General features: G+C 41.2%; 1 protein-coding gene across 1 annotated transcript in view; it reads right to left on the bottom strand.

The window, feature by feature from the left end:
* The window catches only part of DOCK8 (dedicator of cytokinesis 8), a 142,536-nt gene that overhangs the window by 19,572 nt on the left and 101,447 nt on the right, over window positions 1–21,517 (bottom strand). The window contains exons 28-40 of the mRNA XM_016214296.2: window positions 21,265–21,434; window positions 17,391–17,536; window positions 15,513–15,695; window positions 15,013–15,142; window positions 13,979–14,066; window positions 11,846–11,942; window positions 10,441–10,575; window positions 9,457–9,609; window positions 8,225–8,383; window positions 7,524–7,624; window positions 6,563–6,755; window positions 1,908–2,051; window positions 276–407 (exon numbers count right to left, since the gene is read on the bottom strand). Coding sequence (XP_016069782.2) covers window positions 276–407; window positions 1,908–2,051; window positions 6,563–6,755; window positions 7,524–7,624; window positions 8,225–8,383; window positions 9,457–9,609; window positions 10,441–10,575; window positions 11,846–11,942; window positions 13,979–14,066; window positions 15,013–15,142; window positions 15,513–15,695; window positions 17,391–17,536; window positions 21,265–21,434 — 1,831 coding nt within the window. The remainder of the gene's footprint in view (window positions 1–275; window positions 408–1,907; window positions 2,052–6,562; window positions 6,756–7,523; window positions 7,625–8,224; window positions 8,384–9,456; window positions 9,610–10,440; window positions 10,576–11,845; window positions 11,943–13,978; window positions 14,067–15,012; window positions 15,143–15,512; window positions 15,696–17,390; window positions 17,537–21,264; window positions 21,435–21,517) is intronic.

Raw genomic sequence — 21,517 nt, forward strand, 5'->3', positions numbered from 1 at the left:
GGCTCAGCAGCCGAGCATCGACCTAGGACCCAGGAGATTGGGGTTTGATTCCCGGTCAGGGCACATGCCTGGGTTGTGGGCTCGATCCCCAGTGGGGGGCATGCAGGAGGCAGCCGATCAATGACTCTCTCATCATTGATGTTTCTCTCTCCCTCTCCCTCTCTCTGAAATCAATAAAGATATATTTTAAAATAAAGAAATCACCCCCTCCTCATCATCTGTGGGATGGGGACACCTGCTGCCAGGTAACAGTGTTGGCCAGGACCCCCAGCTACCTTGCTAATGATGTTGTCAAAGGCCTTCTGCAGCTTGTCGTGAGTGGAGGTCAGCTTCCGGAAGTCTCGGTGTGCTTCCAGGATGGGGATGACCAGCTTGTAGACCTCATTAACGGTCTCATACAATCCTCCCTTGGAGAGAGAGAAAAATCAAAGAGAATTTAATGCTGGGAAACTTGAGAACAACTAGAGTTCATTTTCCCCTGAGAATGGGTCTATTACTGGCACCACAGTATCCTACAGAGCAGGAGTGACATCTGAGCATCTTTGGGATGGTTGTAGCTCTCAAACTGAACTAGACACATGCTAAATGGTTCTGTGTGATGATAAGCGCGGAAAAGGGTTTTCACAGAAAAAAACAACACAGGACAGGAGATCGGAAGCAGAGAATAAGAGCAATTTAGGAAGGCAGATGTAGCATATTTAACTATCACTGACCAGTTGTTCAATGCATGCCTGAAAGGAGTTAGTAGGATTCTAATAGTTTGTTTTCTTAAATTTCAGGAAAAATAGGAGTACATTGGACTTTTTCTGAATTTTGAAAAGGAAATCAGGGAAAAAGAAACAAGAAGATAGTTAAAACAATAATTAAAATACACAGAGGTTGTAGGTTGGAAACTTGGAATTGAAAACTAGAAAATAAGAAATATATAAGGATGAAATAAAAATTGGGTCATTTAGATATAGTGAGGTATTAAATATTCACTTGGCTTAAAATTTGAAGGAGGAGGGAGATTGTTATGATGAAAATGTACAAGAGACTTTCTCCCCTGCGCTGAATCTCAATGACTTAATCTGGCGATTTTTAACTGGTGTGCCGTAGAATTTTTAAAACATGCAATACCTGGCTATTTCATTAGGGGCACTGACCTCTTTTCCCTTAGACTGTTAAATTTAAAAAATGACAACAGTCAACACAACAATAGCCATCTGGTGTGAAGGAATCAAAATTACATTTTTTTGTCAGATCGGCAAAAAATACATTTTTTGGTGTGCCGCAGAATTGTAGTAATTAGTTTATGTGTGCCATGAGATGAAAAAGATTGAAAGTCGCTGACTTAATCTATATATATTTTCTCTTATTAGAAGTGTTTAGACCCAGATTAGGTTAACGAGGGGAGTCTCAGAGGTTTCTGCTTCCACATTTCTGCAAGCTGGACCTGGTCTGTGACGATCCTGAGGATGACTCAGTTGTTAGGAAGGAAGACATTGCTTATCTATTCCTTCCCTCTCCTCCTAGTGGCTCCACCCTAACATTTCCCTCTGTGAGAGGGAAGATGAGGCAGTGAGAACAAGCCTCATCATTTATTGTGTAACCCTGGGCAAGCCATCTCACCTCTCCGTGGCTTCGCTTCCACCCCTATTAATAGGAAATAATGCTGTGAACCTGCTGCCCAGCCAATGAGCATGCAATGAAATTCCGACTGTTGCGGTGGTGAAAGGCTTTCTCACCTCCCTCGAGAGCTGGTGCAATTTGCATCCATCAAAGTCCTTCTGGCGATCCCCTGCCTGCACACCCCTGCGTGTGTCATCATGAAGTGAGACCATCTTGGCTATTAAGGCCTTGTTCACAGCAGCAGGAGTTCAGCCCTGCGCGGAGGCCAGGCTCCGGGACCCGCTGTGTGCACTCACCGTGCTGAACAGCTCGGCCGCCTGCTCCAGGAGGCCCACCAGGCCGCTCTCAGTGAAGTACCGGCCAGAGCACACGCCATCCTCATCGGGAGACAGGGTGTCTTCAGAGACTGCAGATTCCTCCAGTACATTGGAAGAGATATTCTGAAAGAGATCACAGTTTAAGGTTGGAGAACAGGGTAACCGGACTAACAAAAGGCACCATAGGGACCCGAAAGGTAGGAATGACAGCCACACTCAGAGACCTGCAGCAAGCCTGTGATGGCCCAGGCCTGTAATTCCACTGGGAAGAGGCTCTGGCGACTATTCATTCTGAAAGGACATATGAGCAACTGGTCTTCAAAACTCACAATTTTTTTTTTTTAATAACTATTAGGAGATATATAAAGGATATTTACCTCGATGTAACAACACTTGAGTTACTTTAGGGAAATGACATTAAGGGACATCCAGCTGGAGTCAAGGTTTTTAAAAGGTAAAGGCCAAATAACAGTTGACTAGACTCTTCCTTTCATCAGCTAGTGAATCTCTGACTTTTTGGGGTGCTTTTCTGAAGAAGTTTGCTACTACTGACTTGACTTTTAGGTGAATAGCCATAATATTATACGACGAGAGCAAATTAGAATGTCTTCTCTATGGAAAATTTTACGGTAAGGTAGTAGTTACTATTTTCTTCCCCCAAATATTTTTTAACTTTCTACTTACCTTTCCTTTACATAAACTGTAGAGTTTAAAGTCACTAGCAGAGAATGCAATGACCAAGGCCAGGATAGGGTGAACCACTGAGAAACCCAGGGCAGCACTGACTCTCGGGACTGTGGAAGTGCTGACCATGAAGTGCTTGACCCTGAGAATGCTTCGTTAATTCTGTGCCTATGTGCCTCACTTGCCTTACCCCGGCTCTGGCTCTGGCAGTGACTCTAATGCTCTTGGCAGGCCAAGAGTCATTTTCTTTAACCTGTCTCACAACTGTGGAAGAAATGTATATAGGGCATAGAAAAAATGGAAAACCTTTCTGGCTTAAGGAATTGCACACAGCACACATGCCGCTCTTTCCTGCACTCATGGCAGGCATAACTAATCAGTTATCGCACTCTTTCCCTTGAAGCTTAGATACAGTCTCAAAAGTCTTCTCAGCATAGTACTCTAGTCAGCCACTATCAATGAACCAGAGTTGGCTTTTGAAGTAAAATTTGTCTGCCTCCTGGCTTGGCTAGCAGGATTAAATGAATCAACATTAGCAATCTAGGAAAAGAGAACTGTTACAGTCCTTTATCTTCACATCCAATATTATAATATAGTTTTAGCAATATAGGAGGCTTTTAGAATCTTTCATGGTCAGTCTTTCTTCCAAACCTGCTCTTTCTATTATGATGTTTCTGAATTAGAGATAACAGAAGGTCTAAAAGATTCATTTGAAAGAATCTAATAACCCAGAAAACAAATACCATTGGAGTTGCATGCAGTTTTCTACATTCAGAGGAACAGATTTGAAGCCATGCAGCTTTATTAGCTGTAGTCATAGGAAAAAGATTCTGGGCAGACTTTTCTGGCTTCAGAATTAGGAGGTAAAAGTAACAGCAGTATCTGAGAATGTATCCATATCTACATTTGTGGAGTAAGTATTGTACTCTGGGGCATAGCATTTCAATGATCTCAATTCTGTGGAATTCAGTGGCCTCAAAGTTAGTTCCCTTTCACAGATTTATTTATCTCCAGTTTACAATTCTTTTCCAAAAATTCAATTTAGTGGAGCAGAACAAGGTTGAAAACTAAAGCACAAAGCATTTAAGAACTCAACATTGAACATCTGTTGTCAATGCTGCCAGAATTCCTTCTTCCTTCATTCTTATGTACAGTAAAGCCTCCTGGAGAACCATCCATAACTCCAGGTGTGGACCTCAACTCTGGCCCACTCAATTCCATTTCTCAGGCCATTGTGATTGGTTCAGGCATGCACACATGACCCCATCAGAACCAGTAAGGTGCACCAAGATTTTTCCAGCGACTGCTAGAAATGAGGCACCTGTTTACTCTCCTGGACTTGAACCTGGGAAGATGTAAGCCTAAATATTTCTCAATGAGTGTGGGAAGCCTGTGAAGACTGGAGCCAACATAACAGAAAGCAGAGACAGGAAATGGTGTTGACACTGAAGGCTGATGACATTGTTTGGGTCCTTAGGTCCAGTTTGGCAGGTGGTGCTCCAGGTTCACCTCCCTCATGCAAGCTGATAAATTCCATTTTTACCTTCAGTCACTCTGGGTTAGGTGTTCAGTTCCTTGCAAGCATACATTTCCAAATGGATTTTGTATGTCTCATTTGAGAGAGAAGAGAATTGGCTCATAAGCATCAACATACTTTGGCTTCTCTTCTATAGCTGAGAACACCGAACTCACCATGTTCTGTGTATCATAAAGACCTCACACTTCACAGTTCCTCCTGCCTTCCCCTTCCCCTTCCTTGTCCTTCTGAGCTTTCCTTGACCTCCAGGCTGGGTCACATTATAAACACTCACAGCATCTTTATTATAGCATTTACCACAATTATAATTGAACAAGGAGTGAAATAGTTATATGATGTCACTTTCCCTGGCTAGAATGTAAAATTCATGGGGACAGAACAGGTGCTTAGTAAGTATCATCTAAAAGAATGAATGAATGGTAAAGAATATGAGGAAACAGAGCTATATGCACCCTTCAATGTAGGGACAATGTAGGGTTTTCCGTTGGTTCTAGAATAACTATGTTATCTCACCTTGGCATGACTCGTTATAAGCAAATCAATGAATTCTAGGTGAAATTAAAATTGTAAGGCTTACTAATTATTAAAGTGATAAATATAAAGTAAAATAGAATAACTGGGAAAAAGCATAAAAGAATAGTAACAGTTCAGTCAATGAAACAAGCAAAGAGGACAATACAATTCAAAACTAAATGATAAACCTAGAGATTTTCTGGGAATTAAAAGACTAGCACTTATAATATTTACCCTTGATAATAACAAACAGCCAAAATAAATTTGATGAAAGAAGCATATATATCTAAAATGATTTTTGTAACTTTCTTTACTTTTCTGTGATTCAAAAACCAATGTATATTTTTATGCTTTTTGGATGAGAGTTTAATGTTTGGCTTTTATAACAAATATTTCTGAATTGAGAATAGAATTTATTTGCCGAGAATGAAAAGACAGAATATATCTGTTATTCTATTGAAGGCCATAAGAAAAGAGGAGTTAATAATATGAGGCAAGCCAGCCGGGAGTGGCTCAGTGGCTGAGCATCGACCTAGGATCCAGGAGATCGGGGTTCGATTCCCGGTCAGGGCACATGCCCGGGTTGCAGGCTAGGCAGCCGATCAATGACTCTCCCACCATTGATGTTTCTATCTCTTTCTCTCCCCCTCCTTTCCTCTCTCTGAAATCAATAAAGATATGTTAAAAAATTAATAATAATATGAGGCAATACTCAGCTTGGCAGGTGAACAGTATTCTAGGAAATAGAAGATCCTGGCTCCGCCAGCAACAGACTCAGTGACTTACTTGCTAAGCCTGTGAAAGCTATTCTCAATGGCCCTCTCTTTCTGGTTCACACTGCCTCACAAAACTGCACTGAAGAACAATAAAGAGAACTAAGCCTTTTCTAAAACCAGTCATGTAAATTCAAGCAAGAGTAATACAAACACTTGTAAATGACTTGGTAAGTCTGGCCTGAGCTTACTATGCTACTATATTGTACTTAGTATCTTGTTCGTGGTTTTAGAGTTGGTCATTTTTATAGATTATGTCTCTTGAAAAAATCACTCATAATACTTTTGTTCCCTCTAAATACTGTGTTAAACTATTTAGCAAAAACAGTCCCAGTGGCTACCTCGCCTCCTAGCCTGAACCAATTTCCAGGCCTGGCAGACAATTTCCCTTTTCTAACTATGGGTAATATTCTGCCTATCATAAGAAAGCATTAATTCAGACCCTTTTCCCCCTTCCCACAGCAATTTGGTCGGTCCTTGATTTTTGAATTAGGGAGTGGAATACTACAGCGTTGGGGAGAGTAATCCAAGGAATGGGTCATGAGGGAAATAATTTCTCCAATGTTTGGAAAATACTCTCACAATTATCAGTATTCTGTGCCAACTACGAGTCTTTGAGAAAGAGTTTAAATAACCTCAGGAGAATTGCTGTTTCTTTATCTGTGAAGTGGGAGTAACAATACCTTCCTTATCTGCCTGCTTCACTGGTTGGTGGGGACGTCAAATGACATGGGGATGTGAAAGTGTTTGGGAATGTCTACAGTGCCTCTCGCCTCTCTGCTTATTGTAATCAATAATTTAAAAAAACCCAAACAAACCAAGATGGCACAGCAATGAGAAGAGGGAAATATAATACACTAAAGCCGGTTTTTCAACCTTGGCACTATGTATATTTGGGGCCAGATAATTCTTTGTGGTGGGAGCTGTCTTAAGCATTGTAGAATGTTTAGCAGCATCCCTGGCTTTTACCTACTAGATGCCAGTAACACCTACCCTCTCAGCCCCAGTGATAACATCCAAAAATGTCTCCAGGCATTGTCAAGTGCCCTCTGGCCTGGGTGAAGCAGGGCAAAATTGCCCCCAGTTGAGAACCACTGCTCTGAAGGAAGAGCTGAGCTTGCGCCCACCTGAAAGCTGACGCTGCCCACGGGCAGGTAGCTGTGGTCCTCTAGCATGCTCAGGTACTCCGCCACTAAGGCGGCCGCGTGCACCAGGCACATGGCGGCCTCCGTGTAGCACTTCTTCTTGGTGTGTTTCTCTGCCATGTTCTGGAGCCAGGTCAGCCGCAGATCGGGAGATGTCTGGTAACTCTTGGCAATTCTGAGGACAAAGTGAGAAGGTTTCAAGGAAAACCGGTTAATGACACTGTGTTTCTATTGTGTATGGCCACTTTTTTTCCTAAGAATTTTTTCCCTAGGAGTTTTGCCTACACATTCAGAATATAAGAGAAAACACCAACATTTATCATTTCAGCTTTTTCCATCCCATGTCTAAGGTGTTCTGGACCCTAAAAAATAGCATTTAATTAAAGCTTTATGGGGAAAAAAATCTGATACAATGGTATCTATTTTAATGAGTCTCTCGTAGTTTTCTTACTTTCCCTTCCTTTCTCTCAAAATAATGGGAGACAAAAGTTCTACCACTCTTATTTCATCATATCAGAACAATTTTACCTCTGTAAGTAGTTTCTCCTGAAGAAGGGCTGTAAGGGCAAAATTTTAAACTACAGAGTAAAATACGATTTTTAAATAAAACTGTACACGTATGCATGAATATAATAGTAAAAAAATCCACACAGGAAATAATTCATATAATAGTTGATAGCTCTTTTCTCTTACTCTGTGGCAAGTAGAAGACAGTGTTATAAAATAGGTATCTTACTTTAAATTAGGGAGATCTTTCTGATAACTTGTACATGAATCAACTCACTCTGAATGACTAATTTCTACCAATTTCCATATACAGTTTTGGATGTCATCCAGAACAGCGTGCCCACATAGCCTGTGATAATAACATTAGAAAGAACTCCACAGTGACAAACCCGAGACTCTCAAGTGACACCCTTTTGATTTCATCAGAGAAGTTTACCTGTACATGAGATCCATAAGCATCTCAGGATCTTCCTGAAATTCCCTCATTTTCACCGTGTCATATAAGATGCTATTCAGATTGGAGAGAAGTTCCTCTACCTGCAAAAAAGTGTACAACCCCCAAGTAATCTTGGCTTTGTAGTCCATAGTAATGAGTTAGGATTGCACTGAAAGGGCAAGGGGGCAGCTAGGAGCAGGCTTCTCTCAGAGAGTAGAGATTGTGAGTGGAGGAGAGCCTAGACTGGATCCTCTGTGGCCTTCACCTTTGCAGGTCCTGGTGCTTCTGAAGCCCAGATGTGACTTGGCCCTTAGGATCCAGGAATTGGCCTTCAATCCTTAATACTACTTTCCTTCTAGGTTACATTAAAAAAAAATTTTTTTTTTTTGAACTAGTTTCAGTTATTTGCAATCTGAAAATCCCTAAAGTGTAATCTGGAACATGAGAGCTCTTTATAACAAGTAGGAGGCAGCTCAGGACATCAACTTAGGTACCACATAATATATAAAAATATGTAAAAAACATGTTATACACATTATTATACAACATTTTTTATATATAAATATATAAGATATAACTATATATTTTATATATAATTATATTGTGGTATATATGTATATGTATACACACATATATATGAATTTATTACTATTGGCTGATCTCCAGCCCATGCCTGAGACAAGGTGTGCTCTTCAGCCTACCTGGGTGGGGAAAGGAGTGGCCTGCATGCCTTTGTCTTCTTCTGCATAGGCTAAAATGGTCCTCAAGGATTTTCTCAGGTGCTCCTCATTAAAGTCTTGTGCTTTACCCGCCAAAGATGCCAGAGACATGGTTACTTGCATCTTTACTCTTGCAAAGTTCTGCATCAGTAAAAAGAAAAGATGGAACAGTAAGAAGCACTCAGCTAGTAGCTAATTGAAGGCAGTAGAGCCAGACACCAATAATTCTCTGATGTTTTTTCTATGCAGTTTCAATCATCTCCTTTTCGCTTGCTGAAATGAGAAGTGTACTCTGCACAAGATTCATATTGTTGTTTAAATGGTTTAAAAGGATAGGTCTCTGACATAAATCTGTCAGCTCCCTTTAAATTTTCATTGAGGTCTGGGCAGCCTCCATGCTGCCAGACTGGAGAGTTCCTACAAAGCTGGGTCACAGGATGTCTCCTTTTGTGCCAAGATTCTTCTTCCTGCAACTTTTTAAACTGCAAAAAAGAACAGGATCTCCATGGCAGGGTTTCTGAGATTCTGGACTCTGGGTAGGCAGTGATTTTCTGTTGCTACTTTCCTTCCAGGCCCATGGAAAAATATATCTATTCTAAGGGCCCCTGAGGAATGCTCTAAAGGCTTTTAAATAGTTATGCCTAATACATTCTGATGACTCTGCCTTTCTTTCATGGGTCAATTTATCTTTCAATATCACTTGAGCATGCTCATTAACATGACCACAGATGTAAATTCCAAAAGAACATACCAATATCTCGGCCAGCTGAAGCAAAAGTTGACCCTTTTGCAATAAAACAGCTCCAAAGGCTGCTAAGCTTCGATGAAAACTAAGGTGCAGATGATAATGATCATTTCGAATTCTCTTCCACAGGTCATTATGGAACCAGCCAACCAGAATTTATAAATTGCACAAACTCTTCAGAATTCTTAACCTGTCTGTTGTATCTTTCCCCACAGATGACAGCTTTTAATCTATATCTATTCATTCATTTTTTTAATTGAAACAAGCATGTGGAAACCATTGCATTCATCAGTCTTGATGTTCACTTTTGGATGCAAAGTTAAACAAAGGCTGCTATCCCTCTGCATACTCAGTTCTTTTCTCCACACAGGAAGAGGTAAATTGCAAGCCTGCAAAGTTTTCCCCAACCAGTGCTTTGCATTGACTTTCTCTATTGATTCTGGGTCACCCAGCTTGTCTGAGCTCTTACACTGGTGGCTCCAAAACTGAATCTCATGAGGAGGTAGAGGGTGGCACAGGCTTGGCTCCGGGTGATGTCCATGCTGCTGCTGCAGTGGTGCAGCACACGCTGACACAGGTCCGCACACTGCTCCACCTCCTCCTCAAACAGCAAGTCGCCGAACTAGGAGAGAAACAAGGGGCCATTAGGCATCACTTGGCACTTTCATATGCTTGTTGAAATATGCAAATATCTGCTTTGACAAGCAAAAAGCCCAGAAGAGTTAATAAAGATAATGAGCTACTTGACTCAGAAGATGAATTGAAGGGTGGAGTTAAGATTTAATTATGAACTGCACAACGAGGAATAGGGCTGCATAATTAATTGCATCGTTAGCCGGATTGCATTCACTGGCAAAGTCACAACTCTGAAGGGACTGTCCTGATTTACTGGGTTCCTAAAAATTACTGGTAACTAAGGAAGAGAAAATGATCCTGTTGGGGGAGAGCAGAATTCCACTTTCTAAATGGAAAAGATCCCATGTAGAAGGCACCAACTGAGATTCACAATAAAGGGGGAGAACACAAAGTGCCTCAGGCCATTTTACTTAAGGAATATCTATAGTCTTCAGGTTATGAGAAAGAGAAATTTATTTCTAAACTTTCTGTCATTTTATGACATTTTACAAGACTTACTAATCTTCAGTCTCACTCAGGTGCACTATTAAAGAAAAAGGGTGAAAGGCAAAGTTGCTCAATGGACTTTTGCTCTGATGTCTACAGTGAGCGGCCATTCCAAATTTCTATAGTTCAGCCCACATTTCAAGTGTGAGAGCCCCTGTTTTTCCTCTCCATGGTGCATCTGCTTTCTTCCTAGGGAGACTTAAGACCTTTACCGCAGTGTCACTTAACACAGGTCTCTGTGGGTTTTGGTGCACCTGAAGGGAGAAGTAGGAAGCTAGATGAGAATTTTAACTTTTAATTAAGAGTAAGAAAACAAGCATTCCGTGTTTACCTTGGCAATGAGAGCACGGAGTGTTGCAAAGCAGTGAGTCAGGTAGGTGGTGCTCTGATCACAGCTCAGAGAATTCACCAGGACCCGTAGAACACCTCCCAGCAGGCTGTCTTTACAGTCCAGAGCCGAGCTTGCCTGGGAGACAGAAGAACAGCATCACTGAATCCCTGCGCTGTGCCAGTGAACTGAGGGTGATGGCACAAGTAGACACTTCTGACAATCAGCACAGGGATGCTCAAGTTCCATTCCTCTTGACCTTAGAGCTTAAGGGTTTGGTAAAGCACCACAGGCATCATCCATTACCAGGGGAGTTGAACACCTATTTCCACATGACTGCCCCCAAACTCCCAATTGATTTGGGATTTACACCTAATTCTGGGCTGTTAAACTAAATTATAAGGCACACCTCCCTGGGCCATAGCTTTCAGAATGTTCTTTCTTTGTATACAAGGCACAGCTGTCCTTTGAGCTTCAAAACACAGTAAGAGCTGAAGGAGCTTGTTTATCAACTACAGTAAGATTAAAACCACCAAAGATAATGACAAGTTTCAGCTTTCTTTGAAAATTGCAAATACATTTTGAGGACTGGTGTTAAGTATATAGCACTCAAAGCTGTGTTATATAAAGGTATGATCAACGTGATGCCAAGCATTTTAGTTATCAAAGGTACCACATACTTTTTGTCTTTATTTTTGTAGAATGAGTACCTTGATTTTAGACAACTTAAGAGTTGGATACCTAAAGTGCCACTGTGTTTCAACAAGTTTTCTTTTTCTAGGCCCCCCAAAGCAATGCTGGTTCTACTCTAATGATTTCTCATTGGAAACGTGTAAGGACTCATATTTCAGGTTAACTAAAAACCCATTGTCATGGTAATTTTGGGAAACATTCATTTAGAAGTTAATGCGATGAATTGCATTACTGTTCACAGTGATGCTACAGTGGCACAAATAAATTATTTTCCTTCACTAATTTGTGTCCAAAACAGACATACTCTTTTTTACAGCTAATCCAGTCATAATCTCAGCTCCCCTACCAGACATCAACCATAGTTCAACTGGAGCTGACACACCAAAAAAAACACCCCTAGCTACTAGATACCGAACGACAAGCCTACCATTCATATTATAAACTTGATCCACTCAGGTAGATTTAACTGCCAGGGTCATCTTAGAAAGCATCTCACTCATCCAAGTGAACAAAACGTCTGTTCAAAGAAGCCTGAAGAATGTTCATTATCTCTGGGGTTTGTAAGTCGAACACTATTGTAAACTGGCTAACTTCATTTTTTTAAAAGGCATTTAGGAATCATGTTTATTTCTCTTACAAGTTCCTGCAAAGAATTCTCTATTGAATTTCAGTAAACATATTCGTGCTGAATAGATCGGGTGTTTGTTGTCCTTACCTGGATAATGTTTTCTTGCATGTCCAGGATGATTAAATTTGCTTCTGTAGCTAGATTGCCACTGATCAGGGCTTCTTGATCTAACTCTGCCTTTGTTCTAAGAAATAAAAAAGAGGTCAAAGTAAAGCACATGTCAAACCTGGCCCTATCTCGATGATAGCAACCTGTGCAACAAAGGCAGGAAGACATCTTCCGAATAGCCAGTGTTGGAGGGAATACAAAGCGGCAGGCTGTGGGTGACTAAGGAGTGTGGGGTGCTTTTTGTGATTAGCGTCTGGTTAAAAAGATTTTCCAGTAGAGTTCTGGGGCCATCATCAATCCCACTATTTTAAATAACGATGCCATTACAGAAATAACAAGATGGGTAGAAAGGAAATCACTGGTTGCTACCAGCCAATCAGACTGCTGCATGAAGCCTCGGGCCATTCCTGCATTTCAAGCATAGGAACTATCTTCAGATCTGAGCCAAGGGCAGCCCCTGGAACAAACTGGAGGCAGTGAGACTGGGTGTGATGTGAATTAGGCAACGATGCTGCTGGATTAGGAAAGGGCGATGCTTCAGAACTGGGTCAGGATGGAGGCAGTCTCTCGACTTCCCAGAGACTGCCTTGGGGTTGCATAGCCAAGTGCAGGCCTTTTATACTTTCCCAGTGGGAAGCAGGACTGCATTCCTGTGGGGCCGCTATCTAACATCCTACTGGATGTTCATTACTGGTTAATGGCCACCAGGGAGTGGGACATTGCCTGGTGCTCCTTCTCTACTAGGTTCCGTTTTGAGGACTCAGCGATTTATGCACTAGGTCACTCATTCTCATAAAATCCAAGTGAAGTTACAAAGGGCTATTTTTGTATCATCTAAATTTAGTTGTCAAGCCCAGCTGGGCGTGGCTCAGCGGTTGAGCATCGACCTAGTATCTAGGAGACCACAGTTCGATCCCCAGTTGGGCACGTGCAGGAGGCAGTCGATCAATGACGACTCTCTCATCATTGATGTTTCTCTCTCTCTCTCTCTTCCTCTCCCTTCCTCTCTTTGAAATCAATAAAGATATATTTAAAAAAATAATAATAAATAAAAATAAATAAATAAATTTAGTTGTCAGGGAAGGGAAGTGTAAAGAATGGACTTTCCCAAGATGTCTCCGGGGCCAAAATTTTAGTTCAGGGGTTGGGGTGTCATGATGTGATGACATGGGGATACCCTTCCTATGCTGTGTCAAGGGTGTTTTGAGGGGTGCCTTGAACTGTGCAATGTTTTGCTCAGTGAACCTTGGGATTCATTAGACTACCTTGTGCTAAGAGGAATAGCAGACATGCGCTATATATTCAACATATTTAGTTTTATGCCCTCATATACCCAGATTATTACATATATATCATATATTGCAATCCAAGCAACATTTTTCTTCTTTCATTTCTTTATAATTTTTTTCTGATAATATACATCATAATACATCCATTGTAGGAAATACAGCAAAACATAAAGAAGAAAACCTCAATTACTTAAAAAATAAAACCACCCAAAGGAAACCACTGTTAATATTTTGGAAAAGTTCCTTCCAGTATTTAAAAAAATGTATTTATTATATATAAAGATTTAATATTCTACTCTAAAATCAAGTGTCTATCCTGCTTTTGTTACTTAACCATATTATAAGCATTTCCCATGTCATTAAAATAATTTCAAAGCATTTTAATGCCAACCTAATATTTCCCTACATATTTGCCTATTCTTGAGCATTTAGAATGTTTCCAACTTTTAAAAATAACTTTAAGTAATGCTGATATAAATATCCCTGAATAGATATTTTTGTGCACATTTCTGGAGAGGAAATATAAATTGAAATTATGTGGTCTTGGGTACCCTGTGCTGCCCCCATCAGCAGCTAAGTTAAGCTACCTGCGATTGCTAAATATTTGGTTTCTTTAAATATTTATCAATGTGATACATGTTTAAGAGCTGGAAGTCATAACTCCTTATACCTTTGATTACACCACGCCCCTGGAAGAACTGAATTTACACAGATCATGATGATTAATTTTCTTGCCCTTGGAAGGATGGTGTAATACAAGTAGCCTGGGAAAAGTAGTTTGGAACTTTAGGTAAAAGTAGCACAAAGTTGCTGAGCGACTCACTTATCTAGCTTCTCATTAGCTTGCCGCCAATGTGTCTGCTCCTTCTTCCATCTCAGGTTTTCACTTAGGGATGGAACTCGGTCATTCCCTAGGAGTTAAGCAATGCACAAGAGGAATGTGATTAGCACGAAACTCTCCAAGATAACCAGAAATTCTGCAGCAAGTTCAAGCACCGCTTCTCCATCAGAGTCCGTCCTGGATGCTGGAAGGAGACAGCGCCCATGTCCATCTCCGGGCTGGCTTGCTCCTTAACTGATAAACTAGAGCTTTAGAAGAACCGCTGCCTTTGTGGTGTCGGTGAGCATGTTTCTCAGGAACACAGGGTTCCGGTGAAACTCTGGAGAGTCTCTCCGAGTTATTGAACAGGACAGGGTGGGTATCAAATGAAGATGCCCCACCACCCGTGAAAACACTGGGCTCCCTTCAAGTTGCCAACCATTGCACCCCATGGCATCGGATGAGCTATGCCTCTGTTTTACTTTGAACACAGTAAATAAGGCTGAGGGTATCTGAGCACTTCACTCTATTCTACACCGATGAGCTCAGCCTCCTTGAGATCATTGCTGGTATAGTGGGGTCTCTGGAGGGCTGGAATGCACTGAGACCATTGGATGGGTCTGTTCCATTCTAACAGTTCCTGAGTGACTTGGGGAGATGACCTTGGAACCACAGCTATCCAGTGTATTGACCATGCTCCGCGCAGACAAGTCAAACATTAGCCTCGAGAGAGACACTGTTTGTCTCATTCTATGACTCATATTCTTGAATGTGATCTTTTACCACCAACAAGTTTTAAACAGAAGATGCCATTTGGGGACATTTCTAGGGTTCCTGTGATCTCAGGAAAACAGCTTTCCTTACAGACACAGGGCTGACATTATACACATCATGCACAGAATCCCAAAACCTGCTTGTCTCTATTACCATAGCATCTTAAGAAAGGGATGGTGTCTACTCATGTTGGGAGGGCATTCCTTCCCACAAAGGGTGCCAAACTCTCAGGCAGAAAGCAGAGCAGGGCGGATCCAACACACCTGTGACCCGGCGCCGCATCATCTCCCCTCTGGCCCCTTCTCCACGGAGCAAAGCCTCTTCCAGCCTGGCCTTGACATCCCTCGACTTCTGCAGGACTTGGGTACTGACTTTGTCAGAACTTGGCTTTCCCTGGACAAGGCAGAGGCAGAATGATGTTTAGTTTGGTGAGATTTCTGTCCATGGAAAGAATCCTTAGAACACTCCAAGGTAACATTGGTCAGTTTGGACATGTACTACACAGAGACACTGCTCTGGGGGATCCCATGGCTAAAATCCTGTTAACCAGAATGGGATTCTCTCTGCAGAAGACAGGGATACTTTTTCCCTGTGGAATTATCATATTTAGATAGGTTATAGATATGCAAATAGGCTATAGATTTTAATACAGAAATAGGAAAATTACTGATGTCTCCATTGCCCAAACAAAGGGGAACAATGACAAGACAGGATGGAAATTGAGAGATGAGAGTTGGTCTAAACTGAGCCACCCCACACCTACCTTGTACTCAAAACACGAGACACAGATGAAAAGGAGATCTAAAATCCTGTTGAGCTGCATCGATGGCAGGTCAGCAATCCACCTCCTAATGAGGCTCTGGTCTGCATTTTTCATGATCCAGAGGAAGCAGATCATGAGGTTTCGTGTCGTTTCGGCATTTAGCATGTTGTACTGCTTGTAGGGCTGCAAGCGGTCAGATGGGGAGACAAATGCAGAGGAAGAAGTTGAGCAGCAGAAACATTGAAAGTTTTAAGGGATGTTAATCTCTTAGGACAGTAACTGTACTTCTAACTTGGCTGGGGTCTGTCTCCAGGAGCTCTGCCTTTTCCGGGCAGGGAAAACCAGGTTTTTTGAGCTGGGCTGCTTGGTCAAGCTGGCTCACCTGGGGCAGTATCTGAGCCAGGCTTTTAGCCACATAACTTTGGGCATCCTCTGTCTCTGGGGCATTGTGGTGTGGTGGTCTGCTTTGGACCTTGACCACCTCTTCTCCAATCTCAGTGATAACAAGGGGCTCCATGCTACTAGGATCTCCAAGTATTTCTCCTTCAATCTAGACACTAGACAACTTAAAGCAGAGTCTTATGATGGAGAACTGGCCTGGCTAGGTTCTGGAAACATCCTAACTGTTCAAAATTTAGCTTCTTTGTCACAGAGTCTAAAGTACAATATGCTCAACAAATTAATCAAATCCATAATTTAGTGGAGTCCTCTGTAATGTGACTTTAACCACAATTTATGTTTTCTTGGGCATATGGGTGTGGGGATTCAGGCTATTGCTTGAGTACATTGGCCACAAGAGTTCATTTTAGAGTGCTGAGCACACTTTCTGTTACTCATCAAATCAACACAAAGAACAATATGTGGTTGCACCCTTGGTCCATGTGACATAGCTAATATCCAATGGAATGCAGTGGTGAATTCGCAATGAGATATTTATGAGTACGTGAGGGAAATGTTGGTCTTGGATGGGAATGATAGGGCTTACGAAGTTACTTTAACTTTAGTTTTTCTGAGTATGGTGATAAGATGACATGAAGCCTTTCGATATAACCTCACAGGGAGTATCTTCTAATAGATGAGCTTATTTGGGCATTTGCTCTTAGATATAACAATGTAAAAGGCATACACCACTTCAAGCAGCTCACTTTGATGAGAAGGTCATCCAGCAAAGACGAGTTAGGCCCTGATACTGCTTTTCCAGGAGAGAACCAAGCTGAGTCCTCTGCTGGTATGCTCTGCACCGAGATGCTCAGCTAGATTAGGTGGAGGGTGCAGAGCTAACTTGACAAAGGGGGAGTCAGAGCTCATCAAGGAACAGCTCAAGTGAACCAGAGGTTTTATTCCAGGAGCCCCTCCTCAAACCCCCAGTCTGTGCATAGGGAGAGAGCCAAATAACTCTGCTTAGGCTCTCTGGGGACATAGAAAAGCTGAGGTCTTCTGCTTAAGAAGCATTCCGCCAAGCGATCTTAAATCATTTTGCAGAGGCAGGCACAGTGTGAGTAGTAAATACACAGAATCACGTGGCTCCAGCCTCCCTCCGCGGGGAGCGCTGCTCTGATCCTCTGCTAGAATCTCAGATTTCCCAAGTTCACCGCTTTCCTGGGTTTCTGAGCCTTGAACCTGGCCCCACCGAGACTGCCTGCGTTTGACTTGTGACTCTCTTCTGTAGCCAGCACCCTTCCTACGTACAGCCTCCTCTGCACTATTTCCCTCCACAGCTGCCTGCCTCATGGCGACTCCTTCCAGCATCGAGCAATGGGGCAGAAATCTCACCACCTGTCCTAGGGAGGGTTCTGGTAGGTGAATATAGGAATAAGCCCATCAGGAGATGGGAAAGGACACAAAACGAAAAATAAACTAGAGAAACGTGCAACATACCAACGAAGACAGCATCGTTCCATTTGTCTTCAAATTAAAATGATTCCCAGCTGTGGCCAGCGCCATGTTCTGGTTAATCGTGCTGGGCCCATCTTGTTCTTCATCTGAACCACTGGTGCGGTTTTTTCCGCTACGGGCATCTGCAGCTGCAATTCAAACATTATTCGTCTTATCAATGCAATCGTGCTCCGTGGTATCTACCCAAAGGAGTTGAAAACTTGGGTCCACATAAAAACCTGCATGCAGCTTCATTAATAATTACCAAAATCCGCCCGGCCGGGCGTGGCTCAGCGGTTGAGCATCGACCTAGGATCCAGGAGATCAGGGTTCAATTCCTGGTCAGGGCACATGCCCGGGTTGTGGGCTGCAGCCGGTCAATGACTCTCTCATCATTGATGTTTCTATCTCTCTCTCTCCCTCTCCTTTTCTCTCTCTGAAATCAATAAAGATATATTTAAAAAAAAAAATTACCAAAACCTGAAAGCAACCAAGGTGTCCTTCAGGAGGTGAATGGATGAAAAAACTGTGGTACATTCAGACAATGGAATATTAATCAGTGCTAAAAAGAAATGAGCTAGCAAGCCATGAAAAGATACGGAGGAACCTTAAATGCATACTGCGAAGGGAAGGAAACGAATTTGAAGAAGCTACATACTACATGATTCTAATTGTATGACATTCTGGAAAAGGCAAAACTATGGAGACAATAAAAAGTTCAATGGTTGCCAGGGGTTAGGGGGAAGGGAAGGATGACTGGCAGAGCACAGAGCAGTTTTGGGGTAGAAAAACTGCTTATGATACTGCCGTGGTGGATACATATTATACATTCATCTGAATCCTTAAAATGTACAACACCAAGAGTGAACCCCAATGTAACCTATGAATTTTAGATAATAATGATGTGCCAATGTAGTTTATCAATTGTAAGAAATGTACCGTTCTTGGGGGGGGTGCTGCTCATGGGGAAGATGGGATATCTCTACACCTTCCTCTCAACTTTGCTGTAAACAGAAAACTGCTCTAAATATTGTCTTAAAAAAAAATCTGTGGTACTGTCAAGCCAAAGATGGAGATTTTCTATATTCTCTACCCAACACTCAGTGTGTGACTGATCTTTATCAGTCACTATAGTTAGCACAGTAATTTTAAACCTGATGTTGAGCATTACTTATCTGCTACCATCAATAGGAAAAAGCAGGCAGGCTAATAAAAAAGATAAAACATACAGTTCAAGATTATGCTAGAAATTAATTTTTCAAATTGTGAAAATAAAAATTTTCAGAGCTTTCATGATACTTTCCTATAATATAATATTTAAAAAATTATTCATATATTTTAAATAAGAACCAAATAGTAAAGAGCCTATAATTACAGAATTAAACAAGTACCTTATAGAATAAAAAGCTATTATCATAAATTCAGCAATACTTTATTAAATTTTAAATGTTTGAAATGAATGTTAATTTACTGTATCTATGTAATATAGACATTATTTATATTTATATTTACCTGTAGGTCTAGATGTATGCAAATAAAAAAAGGTTTAAAGGGTCTGTTTTTAAGAACACTACAAATCACACATAAAGTATTTAGAAAGTTCTTAGAAAAGTATGTTAAAACACTTGCAACTGATTGACCCATTAAAAACTCATATTTTATTAGACCTGTCAACATTATCAGTATTTGGATCTTCAATTTTTCAGAAAAAGTAGAGTGTGAGCAGTATTTTCATCTGCTAAAGTTCTGAAAACAGAGCTCAGTTTTTTTTTTTAAGAACTCAATTTTAAAAACTAATAATTCACTATTGTGTTTTAAGGCAACTGGGTTTCTAAACAGATGGTAAAATGAATGGTACACAGAAATTATACGAGACCTGATAATATTATAGAGATATTTGAGGATACATTCTTTCTTCTTCTAAATTTGCATAGGGTCATGATTTAAAGAAAAGGAAGGAAGGAACTAAGCATTTGCTGCAAAAAATGCTTTTATGGAAGATCTCTCACTTCATCTATGATGCAGGCACCATTATCACAGTTTCAACATCTGAGGAAAGGGAAGTCATGAAAAGGTTGAGGTTCTCTTCAAAGGTCACATAGAGTAATAAATGGGCTGAAGTTTGAATTCAGTTGTATCTCTTTTTAAAGACTATATTCTTAATAGTTTATCAATCTAAAGATTACATATACAATAGACGTACATATCACAATAATAGAATACTTTTCACTTGTCAGCTACCTCATGACCATAAAGTTCAATGTGTATATAAAGAAATTATCGAGATTTAAAAGGCTCAAAGATGAAGTGCTAAAAAGTTTTGATCCCAAATAACGGATTTGGAGAATTCTAATCAACAAGGAATTTCTGGAGAATGTGTGCCAAAGTGGTTCCCTGCTTTGAGAACAAACCAGTTATGGGTCTTCAAATGAAACTTTCTAGAAACTTTTATGCAAAATTCTAGAAATGGTCTGTAAGACACCTGCCCTGCTCTGAATGACATCTTCCAATTTTAAAGACTCTGTTCTCAATTCGCCCCCTCCAGTCAGGCACTGCTAGAGGAAGCTCTATGCATATCTCATCCTGCAGCCCACTCACTCTGGGTGCCTAGCTTGCTTCTGTAACTTCCTTGCCCATTTTTTTTTTTTTGCTCATTTTATGAGCTAAATAATGATCACCATAATGATTTTAGAAATAACTTAATCACACATGACACTTTGCATTTAGAGGAAGCAGGAAAATTTGGTAGGGTCTAAGACTCCCAAGATGACTGTCTGCAAGGATGCTGGGTTGATGCAAGCATTCCTCAGACCCCAGGATCCTTCATTAGTCAAGAGAGCAGTATGGTCATTTCTAAGAATTTCCCTTGAGTTGGGGGAAAAGCAAGAACCACCCTGAAGTGGTCAGAACTGTGTGTGTGTGTGTGTGTGTGTGTGTGTGTGTGTGTGTGTGTGTGTGTGTGTGTGTGTGTGTATTGGGGGGGAGGGTAGGCAATGGATGGTTTTTCTCAGGTGTAGGGTAGTTTTGTTCATCTACATTTGCTAATCCGCACTGTAATATGCACAAACCCTTTGAGACAACTTATCCTTTCCTCTCCATCTTGTGAGATACTGACTTCCAACCTTAAAATCAGCCTCTTAGTGCCAAAGTCAAAATTCCTGTGCCATGGCAGAGTTTCCTCATACTGAAAGACATCATGATATTTTTTTGCATGGAACAATTGTTTAGGTTCACTTGAGACTGTTTCTTTGCTTAAGCATTCATAAAAGATAAGGAATGCGTTTATTTCAAGGCATTAGAGCAGGAATCTCCAAAGGGAGAGATTCTGTTATTATCTCATTCTCTGTAGTGTATGGTTTATAAAGTTCATTATATACTAGCAGACCAATGAATGAATGAATGAATGAACAAATAAATAATTTTTTTTAATCCTCACCAGAGAATATTTTTTCCATTGCTTTTCCAGACAGTGGAAGGGGATGAGAGAGAGAGAGGGAGAGAAACATCGATGTGAGAGAGACACATTGATTGGTTGCCTTCCGCATGTACCCAACCGGGGCCCAGGATCAAGCCTGCAACCAAGGTAAGTGCCCTTGGCTGGACCCTTCAGTCTGAGGGCCGACACTCTAACCACTGAGCCAAACCGGCTAAGACAATAAATAATTTTTAAATAAAAAACATACACAGAGCTATGTGCCTTAAAAAACACACACAAAAAAACCCTTACTGGGGCCTTAAAAATGTCTGGAGAGCACCTGTGTGGAGATCTGTTCACATAAACCTATCAGCACTGGAGCGAATGACACAAATCTCATTCCAGTGGAGCACTTGGCAGGGTCCCCATCAATCCAGAGAAGAAAACAGAAGGTATCATTACCTGTAAAGTCATAGAGCTGCGGCAAAGCATCCAAGATGATGCCAACCAAAGGCAAGTAAAGGGCAGCAATTTTGACCTTCACCTCTGGTTTTCCACAGCGCGGGTCCAGGTCGTGGGAGCTTAGCAGGCTGTGAATGGCACTGACAGCTTTCCTCTGCACTTTGCCCATCCTGTTGGCACAACACAGAATGCTAGAGGTTACGAAGGTTACGATGAAGAGACATTGACCAAAATGCTCTTAAACAATAAAGAG

The sequence above is a fragment of the Miniopterus natalensis genome, chromosome 12 (genome assembly GCF_054644295.1).
Source record: "Miniopterus natalensis isolate mMinNat1 chromosome 12, mMinNat1.hap1, whole genome shotgun sequence".
NCBI lineage: Eukaryota > Metazoa > Chordata > Mammalia > Chiroptera > Miniopteridae > Miniopterus > Miniopterus natalensis.